Consider the following 11,504-nt stretch of genomic DNA (forward strand, 5'->3'; position numbering starts at 1 on the left):
CTATAAAAATGTAGTTTATACAATATTTAATATTAAGAAGAATTGTCTATCACTTTGTCACTAATAGTAACTGTAAAAATTGCCAAAGACTGCAGCCATATTTTCATTTATTGTCTTGCTTTTATCGCCAACACGCACTTAGTTTATAATATATCAACACTTAACGTTTGGTACGACCGCAAGCATAATTCCATCGACACACACTTATATTGTAACATTAATTTAAATTGAAAATCGGCATTATCACCAACACATGTTGTGGATAGTAGACCTCCGTTTGACAGTTAATTACAATGTTGCCGACGTATGGCTCCAGCTTGTAGCTGAAGAAGGCTCTTCTTTAAACACATATAAAGGTTTGTAGAAAAGAATCAAATGATTTAGAAGTCCTCTAATTTTGTTAAGAATTGAATTTATAGAACATAATAATAGTAATAATGATAATAATAATAATAATAATAATAATAATAATAATAATAATAATAATAATAATAATAAAAATATAATTATCATCATCATCATCATCTCTATAAAATAGATGGGTATATTCTGTTTGTTAGATACAAGCTGCGAAAATATGCTATTCTGTTGAGCTGCTTATCTGCTGTCCCTTGCAACTTGATTCATAATTCATATTCGATGTTTAGATTTTTCTAATGTTTTGATGTTGCAGTTATTAAATCGGCATTTACACTGTTTCATACGGACTTCGCTCTACTAAAACTTTCTGTGTCCGTCACGAAACCGGTCTCTTCAGTTGATTTACAAGCTTCCACAATGATTACAAATTCCGAGTTCCATACCTTAATTCATTTGAGGTTATGAGTCTTCTGAATCTACAGAAAAAATCAATATTAAAAATTAATTTGCAAGGTGTGGTTACGAAACCTTTATTTTCTGCTATCTGATGTCAAAACGAACAGTCCTTTTAGAGAGTGTGCATTTTGAGGTAATAAAAGACTTACAGCAGCGATATGTATTAATGTTTCAATGTATGAACTTTTTATTTGTTTACTTTAACTAATCTTACAAATTCTCGGTACATATTTTGCAGATCATTTATACATGACAGACACATATTTTCAAGGTTCCACACCTGTGGAGTAACGGGTAGCGCGTCTGGCCGCGAAACCAGGTGACCCGGGTTCGATTCCCTTTCGGAGCAAGTTACCGGGTTGAGGTTTTTTCTGGGGTTTCTCTCAACCCATTATGAGCAAATGCTGGGTAACTATCGGTGCTGGACCCCAGACTCATTACACCGGCATTATCACCTTCATTTCATTCAGACGCTAAATAACCAGAGATGTTGATACAGCGTCGTAAATTAAATCACTAAAAAAAAAAAAAATTGTGTGCAGTGCCTCTGAAGTGTCAGTGAAATGCCACTGCAGAGAGTGAGATGAGAGTAAAGTGAAAGACTATTGAAACTTATGTAGGGCCTATACATATGTAGGTTGTATTGTAAAATTAGGTTATTTTATGTTTTACTATTAATTGTAATTATTGTGTTAAATTGTATTGTGTATCTAATTGTATTGTGTATTGTATAATTGTACTGTAATTTTATTGTGTATTGTTTATACCACTGCCACCGGGTGCATGCCCACTTGCAGTGTAAATACATACATACATACATACATACGTACATACATACATACATACATACATACATACATACATACATACATACATACATACATACATATTACAAGCAAGTATCCTGAGTGTAAGGAAGGATGTAGCAGGAAGTAAAAAAATGCTGTTCAAGGAACTAATTGCATTTTGTGTAAATGTCTTTACATTTTTATCAAAAAGATAGATTATATTTACTAGATTTGAATAGTGAGGTATGTAACATAGGAAAGCAATTGCCCATAACGCCAGTTAAAGCTCTATTCATAATTTATTCACTTTTCCAGAAAGATTTTTTGGATGTGGACAGAGTTAAGCAGGAACAGAAAGTGGAAGTATCTACAGAAGGGGATGAAGTATTGACTGAGAGGTGAGTGTATTGTGCTGGTTTTGCTTATTTCATTCTATTATAACTTAATTTAGTGATGACGTAGGAAATAAATTGTATAATATATGATACTGTTTTTGTCTACTACATACCAAAAGTGTGTGAAATTAATTTTTAACAATATTTTAATTGCATTTGCAAGTTCTGCTATAGCTTTTTTACTTTTACTGTTAAAATCATCATTCATTAGTTCAGTTTATTATTGATTTCCTCTTCTTCTGTAAATTAAGCTTTCGAATGTAGAGATTCTATAGAGTGTAAAAAAATTTGAGAAGTTGTGTTTTGATAGATTGGTAAAGTTTTACGAAATGGCCACGATATTATCAGTCAAATAGTTCTGGTGGAAGCAACACTATGTGATGTTTGAGAATCATTGTCGCTGTACCCACTTTCTATGCTCTGTGCTATATCACAGACACAAACATAAATTATTTTCCATCTAATGAGAGCTGTGGTAACTCATGTAAGGGTGGAATAGGTACCACAGTCTACTATATACAGTCACGAAGCTGGGATGATTTTTTGCATTTCTCGCGATAGCCGCTTGGAGCGCTGTGTGTACTACGAACAGTAGACTGTGTCACTGCCATCGTGATCTAATACAGGCTGTAAGGCAGACCATGTGACTCGCTTAACCCGATCACAAAGGGCGGCATTTCAACCATATAAATTAATTGGAATGCATAAAGAGTAACATATATTTTTTCTACAATGTAGTGTCATTGTATTAATAAAATTTAAAACAATGATTAGGAGACACTTCAGACATAATTCCTTGCGAGTTGAGCCGTGCCCGACATCGTAGCTGTTCACCTAGTACGTCACTTCGTCCGTCAGAGCGTTCTCAGCCGTCATATTATAGATAGCACTATGAATCCTTTCATTTTTTCTTATCCAAATTATCCTATGGGCCGGTTGATTACGTCTCACGAGGAGAGGGGGAAAGCGAGTTTACTTGGTTATGTGTAGTCATATGTTAATGCTCTCAGGACTCGGACGCCGTAGAGATAACATCACTCAGGACTCGGACGCCGTAGAGATAACATCACTCAGCAGTTGAAGTTGGTAGAGATAACATCACTTAGGAGTTGGAAGCCGTATGGGTAATATTACTTGGGAGTTGCAGCCCGCATCGATAGTTTCATTCAGGCAATTGACGTGCACTCGCGAAATGGAGCTCGAACTGTTTTCTATTCTACTTTGGTAACTTAAGTTTATCGTGATAGATTGTTCGAGAATAGGGTGTCATTATATTTCTTTTGAGTATTTATGGATTATATGGAACCTTGTTTCAGATGTATATCTCGTGATTTAGCGTGCTCTACTTGTGTCAGATTTGTAATCAGTGGAGTAGGTAAATTTGGGTTGTGATATTTTTATTTTTGGTTGTATGTCTTTGAGATATTGTGCTGGATCGTATTTTGAAAAATCGCTCGCTGGTGATACGTCTTGGGTCAAGTAATTGTGATTACGTAGAGTAACATATAATGTGATATAGGAGGTTATATTGTATTGGGGATTACGTGATGAAATTTGAGTTGACATGTGAGGTTTTGATGTTCCAAGACGGTTTGTGTGATAGCGTAGCGATTACGATCTTTGGGTTACGTCCTATTTGACGCTGTAATGAACTAGAATAGTATGGGCCTCATTTAATTGTTCTAGTATTTTCCCTACTCCATTTGATTATTGGTTCCCACGCCGCTATTCAGGAATCGAGTGCATTGACTTTCCGTTGCTATTCAAACGATCATTGAGATTTCAAATTATCGTCGGTTACTTATCATATACCGTATCTCTCTCTCTCTCTCTCTCTCTCTCTCTCTCTTTCTCTTGGGCATTGTTTGTTGTAAAGTACAGAGATTGTTGTTTGTCCAATCTGCATAGTTTATGTAAGACACATTGGTAATTTATACCGTGATAAGTCATGTGATGCTTCGTACTGGGTAAAGTCTTTGTGTTATACTGAATTTATGTGTACGTTGAGTTTGGTTAGTCAGATTGTATGGTATCTGTAATTGAATGGGCCATGTATTGAGTTAGTGTAGTGACTGGGCGTTTGTGTTGAGCTTTATATCTAGTTGGATACACACACACACACACACACACACACACACACACACACACACACACACATATATAAATATATATATATATATATATATATATATTCAGAGAGTGTTTTAATGACTAGATGATTAATAGGTCAGTTATTGATTATTGAGAGAAGGGCATATTAGATTGTATTATGACCTATAAGTATGTTTGCCCAGTCTAGTTAAACTACTACGATTCAGATATGGCTTTGGTACTTGTTCAGATTAACTTGTGATATTTTAATTTGCTTATTTCATACTTATTTATTATTTAATTATATCTGTTATACAAATTCACACTATTTATTTCTAAAAGTCTTCCACTGCGCACATCTAATCTTCCAATGTACCATCCACCTGGCGAACAACAGCCAGTATAAAAAATGTAGATTAGGAGTGGGTGATCGTGCACCTCCCCCTCCTCAGAGTTAAGGCTTAATATTATTTATTGTGTGAAAATTACGTTGTTCGTCTGTGTAATACCTGCCTTTATTTCGATTAAATATTGCGAAATTTTTGTACATTCATTTATGCACGATTCAATAATTTTCAGTTGCACCGCACGAATATTTAGATATGTTGAAATTGTAAGTTATGTTTACTGTACCAGTTTCCCTTTCTGTCTAATTTTAGTGGTCTCCAATGTCCTGCCTCTAAATATGTATGTTATGTGATATAAAATTTATAGGTTATGTTTACTATATTTAACTTATATTCCTATATTCGCAATTATACATAATACATAATACATAATAATGTCATGTATGACAGCCGTCATATTCTATTTGTCTGTATTTTAATACTACAATTGAGTACTAAATTATTGTATTTATCTACTACCTAAGAGACGACATAACACAATCGTACGTGCACTACTTTCATAGGAATGCTATGGTAAATTTTCTGTCTACAATTAAGAAAGGTAGATGTGCTAAATTAAAATCACAATATAAATTATTTTTTATTGAACCTCAAAATAGCTTCCATTCTAAACTTAAAATGTTGATGCGAACATTATGTTAACGCGTAAAATTCTCTTCACATTAAATAACACACTTTCGTAATTATTTCTGCAACATATTATGCAACAAGAAGTAAACGGAACTTATGGACACATTACACTAAATAAAGCTGATCAATGATATGCAATAAAGTTGTAATATAATATTCCACTGAGCTACATACACTGAAATAGAATACCCGAACATACATTACGGCCTCGTCTAGATCGAAAAGGCAGTGACTGTGCCGTATTTCGCTTTGTTGTGAAAAGTTGCGTAAACTATGAAATATTCGTTATCGGTTGTAATAAGTGTAAATGGCTAAAATACAATAATTTGAATAATAATATGGGACGAGGAGACGTATGTGGTACTATAAAATTGTAAGAAAAGAGGTGAGAGTTATCCTTCTTCCGAAAGATCCATTAAGGTGAGTTTATAAAATATAATATATACTTGATGAAAATAAGATACAAACCTTATGTATTTCATATTTCAATAGTGGAAGGAAGGTGTTAATTTTTTCAAAAGAGTACGATATCGAAAGTACAATACATTTTATCGTCTGCTGGGGAAAGGGTTTGTAATGAGGCGATAGTAGCGATCCTGGTGGTTAGCAACTATCTATGGATGCATATTTCAACTGTCTATGTTTGCAAATTTAATAAGTATGGAGCTTCGTGACTGTATTTACTAGACTGTGTAGGTACCAGATCCCAGTGCAGCGCAGATCTCATAGCTGAAGCGATTATTTCGATCGATGCCTATGATATTAACAATAACAACCCTTGCTACTCCTCTTTCCATTTGTCTACTGGCGAAAATGCTGCTTACAAGTTAGCATAACATATCAAGAGCCCATGGTTCATCTTCATCTCCACCTCGACATAAAAATGACATAAATGTGCTGCTTTCAAAACCTCGCCGGTAGGTATCCTATTAACGTTTAGATTGTACTCCCGACATAGTCAGCAAATAACGTGGGGTTGATTCAAGTAAGACCGTGCGAATTGGCTACGCTTTTGCGACGATCAATATCCAAAAATGTAATATAAGAGTGAAAATGTAATTATAGACACATCCTACACGATCGTCACTATGATATAATTAAGAACTAATATTTCAGAATCCAATGTTTTGGATGTAAAATTACAATTGGAGGCACGTACACTATCAGAATAGTTACTAACTTGTACACAAACAACCAAACACAAGAACATACACCGAAAACAACTGTTTATCAAAAAGATATTCAAAATTATATAGTCTACTCAAATGAAGATATAAATGTGGAGATAATTGGGGATAATCTATCAAATCCGAATTAATAAAATTGTGTTGTATAAAATTAATACATGAATTGAACAATATCTTAGATATAGTGCGTTATATCCAATCCATATATTGTGGGTCCCTAACACCACGGCATAGCGCGTCCTCAGGTTGCGGATTGAGGAGACGGCCTCGAGGGGTAGCTGTGAATATATGGAATAAGCAGTCGCGGACAGCTGATGAGGGTGGTCCTCCAACTTGGGGGTTGGGCGAAGGGCTAACAATCCATTACCGTAAAAAACAACTTATTACGAAACCTTCAAATGAGAGGAAAGCCCAGGATAACAGAAAGGGTTTGCAATTGAATGGGTTACATCGGCTGTTTGTCTATGTGGATGACGTGAATATGTTAGGAGAAAATCCACAAACGATTAGGGAAAATACGGGAATTTTACTTGGAGCAAGTAAAGAGATAGGTTTGGAAGTAAATCCCGGAAAGACAAAGTATGTGATTATGTCTCGTGACCAGAATATTGTACGAAATGGAAATATAAATATTGGAAATTTATCTTTTCAAGACGTGGAAAAATTCAAATACCTGTGAGCGACAGTAAAAAATATAAATGATACCCGAGAGGAAATTAAACACAGTTCAAATATGGGAAATGCCTGTTATTATTCGGTTGAGAAACTATTGCCATCCAGTCTGCTGTCGAAAAATCTGAAAGTTAGAATTTATAAATCAGTTATATTACCGGTTGTTCTGTATGATTGTGAAACTTGGACTCTCACGTTGAGAGAGGAACATAGGTTAAGGGTGTTTAAAGTACTTAGGAAAATATTTGGGGCTGAGAGGTGTGAAGTTACAGGAGAATGCAGGAAGTTACACAACAAAACTGCAAGCATTGTATTGTTCAGCTGAAATAATTAATAATCCGTGGCGCTACAGCCCGTGGTGGGCCTAGAGCGACCAGTCGGCTGCTGGCATCACGCCCACAGAGGCAGAGGTGGACGATCATTCAACCAGCATGGAGGTATCGTGTGGTTAGCACGATCATCCCCCCAGCCTTTATAGCTGGCATTCGCAACCCGATTTCTCAACCTATCGGAGCTCCCCAAGTGCATCGCGATGCGGGGTGGGCACCGGTCCCATACACTGGCCGAAATTTCATGCGAAATTTACTTCCCCTATGAGGACTCAAACCAGCGCGTATTCCGTAACGCGAGTCCTAGGCCTTAGACCACGACGCCCTGGAAGTGACACCTGACATAATTAGGAACATTAAATCCAGACATTTGAGATGGGCAGGGCATGTAGCACGTATCGGCAAATCCAGAAATGCATATAGAGTGTTGGTTGGGTGGCCGTAGGGAAAAAGACCTTTGTGGGGGCCGAGACGTAGATGGGAGGATAATATTAAAATGGATTTGAGGGCGGTTGGATATGTTGATAAAGACTGGATTAATCTTGCACAGGATAGAGACCAATGGCGGGCTTATGTGAGGGCGGCAATGAACCTCCGTGTTCCTTATAATCCAATATCTAAGATATAGTGTTGTGTGGTCTATCCAATATCATTTTCTGACTCAGGATCCCAAACAACAACAAAACAAATATAAAAACCGAGACACCAACACAAAATGTATTCACTTGATAATTATCTGATATGTGTATGTAATGTAATGATTAATATATTTTGACCTCACCGCATTGATCATAGTGGAGACCGATTAATTTTGAATTCCTTTCAGGTTTGTGAATCATGCTGAGAAGAGTGTGATACGTGAACGCACAGGCAGTGATATTGAAGAAAACAAGTTGACACAGTGTGATAGCAACAGACCAGACTGTTCAGACGTTAGGGATGTAAGCCGTAATTGTATCAAGAGTAACATGTGCAGCGAGGTTTTTTCAACAGCGGAATCTGTTAAACTTCATTATCATATACATACTAACACAGAGTCATCAAGATGCAATGTTTGTGGAAAGTGTTTCTCAACATCGTCAAAACTTAAGACGCACGTTCGCATACACACAGGCGAAAGGCCATTCAAATGCGATGTGTGCGGAAAATGTTTCTCAACTTCGTCCTATTTAAAAAAACATGCACGCATACACACTGGCGAAAAGCCATTCATATGCCAGGTGTGTAGAAAGTGTTTCTCTTCATCGGTTGGTTTAAATGCACATGCTCGCACACACACAGGCGAAAGGCCATTCAAATGCGATACATGTGGAAAGCTTTTCTCACGACTATGCAATGTTCACAGACATGCACGCATGCACAGCGGGGAAAAACCATTCATATGCGATGTGTGTGGAAAGTGTTTCTCAGAAATCTCAAATTTGAGGAAACACACTCGCATACACACTGGCGAAAGGCCTTTCAAATGCGATGTATGCGGAAAGTATTTCCCATCATTGCGAAATTTAAAAGCGCACGCCCGCATGCACACTGGTGAAAGGCCATTCAAATGCTATGTATGTGGAAAGTGTTTTACTCGATTGGGAGTTCTGAATGAGCACATTCTCATTCACTCAGGCGAAAAGCCATTCAAATGTGAAGTGTGTGGTAAGTGTTTCTTAAAATCGGTGGCTTTAAGCAGACATGTATTTAGACACTCAGGCCAAAAGCCATTTACGTGCGATAGTTGTGGAAAGTGTTTCACGCAATTGGTTCACCTAAAGAGACATACAGTCATTCACACACGCCAAAAGTATTAAAAAATTTTGTCAATGGAAACTGTTTTTCATAAACAACACATCTGTCCACACTCGCCCACCTATACGCAGGGCAGAGACGATTTTAATGTGATTTCTGGGGAAAGAGTTACACTCGTTGGAGAAGTCTAAAAAAGAAGACAATTTACTTCACACAGCATTTCAAATCTGTTATCTATGGAATATATTTCATGTGTAAGGATCAGCTGCAAGGAAGTACGATGAAAAGAAAACAAAAATGAAAATGGAACCACGTCTAAACTGAATAGTAAAGTTGAACGGGTTTAGTTTATCCCAAGTTTAACTTACTTTGGAGAAAACTTGCCAAAAAAATTTTGGGGCATTAAATATTCTCAATATTTTGAACTCTTGATCTTTTACGAAGTTTGTTGCCGTCTTTAATATTCCTTTGTAAGTTCATTATATGATTCTGGAAAATAATTGATCGGATGCAATCGGTAACCAAGTCATAGTCATGATGTTTCTCAGTCCACTGTCTGTATACAGTGCCGATAACTGAATGATTATTTCGGAATACGGAATGCGAATTTTTCAAGTGAATTTGTATTTAGCCAATGTATGAGTCAAATGTCGTGGATCAAAATTCTTTGATGGACATATTAGTCCCGTATGTCTCCCAGAAAAGAGTTCGTGCCTTTGTCACCAATTTGCATTTCACCAGAGGATGAAAGATAGGAACATTTTCAAAATCTAGGAAGTGTCACTTCTATATAACTTACGAGTTCGGGGTACCCATTTTTTTTTTAATTTGGCAGGTGACTCGTCCCCAAAGTGATTCGTTTTCTTCTGTACGACAAAAAGAAACAAAAGCAATATTCTCAACTAGCAGTTAATTCGATAGCAGTACTTTATAAATCACATTATTTCCGACGTATTATTAAAAACAGGATTTACATATTTGAAAACTAGTCGCAAAGCTAGCTTACACAAAATGGAAATAATATAAGTTTAACTCTAAATGCTGTTATGAGTAACCTCTTCACGAAACTTTGAATGGCTTTGACATGAATACTATGCGAAACTGTAATATTTCGCAGGATATTAATAGTAAATAATCTTCCGGTTGCCAATAACACCGAATTTACAGAAAGAAACGCATGTATAACTTACTCGAAGTGGGGCTGTAAGTGCGCAGTGTATGTCCCTTGTATTGTACCGTGGCATACAATCGAAACTAGCAAGTGAAATTACCTTTCAATTCATTTGTCATTAGTCGGAATTAGTAGTACTATATAAATGGCTCACAACTTTGAGTAACTGTTAGTGTGGCTGACTATGAAACCAGCGAGTTCTGGGTGAAGTCATTGGGACAATTTACAGTACTGAGATTTTTTCCAGTTTTTGTCTTCAACCCATTTGCAGTGCGTAACTCACTTGGGTGATATGATGACCTTCATTTCACTCGGTTGATAAATATCCCTAACAGTTGATAAACTTTGTGAAATATACCAATAAAGGTGCAATGTTACAATATAATATAAAATAAATATTAAATTCCTTTGCCCCAGTGGTAGCGCTTTTTTTTTTATCAAGATGTCAGTAACTGAAGCTAGAGTGGAAAATTTGATTTGCAATACCAGCGACGTATATTGTTGCACGTTATGTGTACTTTTATAAACGGTTGATGTTAAGAGTCTCTTCAGACGACGCTGCTTAGCAGTGCCATTAATATCTCGTTAGAAACAGGGAGATAAATGGCAACTTTGCTTATAGGGTGAAAGAACATAAGTAAAAAGAGAAAAAGAATCTGTGTCCATCCACAAACTGAATCGAGGAGTATTTCACACATTGTTTGATGATTTACATGAGGACTATTTTTTTTCTTTTTCGTATTTTAAAATGCTTCAGAATTTCAAGAGCTTCTAGCAGAAATTACCAATAAAATTCGGAAAAAAGACACTGTAGCACAATAGACTGTATATTGCCTTGATTGTGTAAGGAATGTCCGTTAGCAGTGCGACTAAAATGGCCTGGCTATGGTCCCGTCTCAAACCTACATTTAATTCCATGTATCTCGACGGTAAGCTTCACTTGTAGCTGTCGCCAGCTACTCAGATCGTTTGCAGCGCCGCTACTCTGTGGCTGTGGCTGAGTGAAGGATTCCATTTATATCCTTATTCATAAGTTGCAGCGCATCGAAAAGTGACTTCATATGACGGGGCTCTAAGTCTTACGAAATGAACCATCGAATTATACGAGCACGAAGGACTAACTAGACGTGAAAGTAGCAAGTAGCCTAAGGAAAGATAAAGATTTAGTATCTGAAATGCAGCATATAATTCTCAATTTCTAACGTTTATCTCAACCATGGCACCATATTCGTCAGATTGAGATTCTGGCTCATATGTACCTTTGTTATCAGACATTATATC

General features: G+C 36.5%; 1 protein-coding gene across 2 annotated transcripts in view; it reads left to right on the forward strand.

The window, feature by feature from the left end:
- The window catches only part of LOC138692655 (zinc finger protein 235-like), a 73,550-nt gene extending 63,076 nt beyond the window's left edge, over positions 1 to 10,474 (forward strand). Inside the window, exons 7-8 of one of the 2 annotated variants that reach the window (XM_069815767.1) lie at positions 1,920 to 2,002; positions 8,142 to 10,445. Coding sequence is in view for 1 of the 2 variants with exons in the window: in XM_069815766.1 (XP_069671867.1) it covers positions 1,920 to 2,002; positions 8,142 to 9,114 (1,056 nt within the window). In the remaining variant the exon portion in view is untranslated. Of the gene's footprint in view, positions 1 to 1,919; positions 2,003 to 8,141 lie in introns of both variants that reach the window. The other variant, XM_069815766.1, reaches the window with a different exon arrangement.
- Positions 10,475 to 11,504: the final 1,030 nt, after the last annotated feature.

Source organism: Periplaneta americana, chromosome 17 (assembly GCF_040183065.1).
Source record: "Periplaneta americana isolate PAMFEO1 chromosome 17, P.americana_PAMFEO1_priV1, whole genome shotgun sequence".
Classification (NCBI taxonomy): domain Eukaryota; kingdom Metazoa; phylum Arthropoda; class Insecta; order Blattodea; family Blattidae; genus Periplaneta; species Periplaneta americana.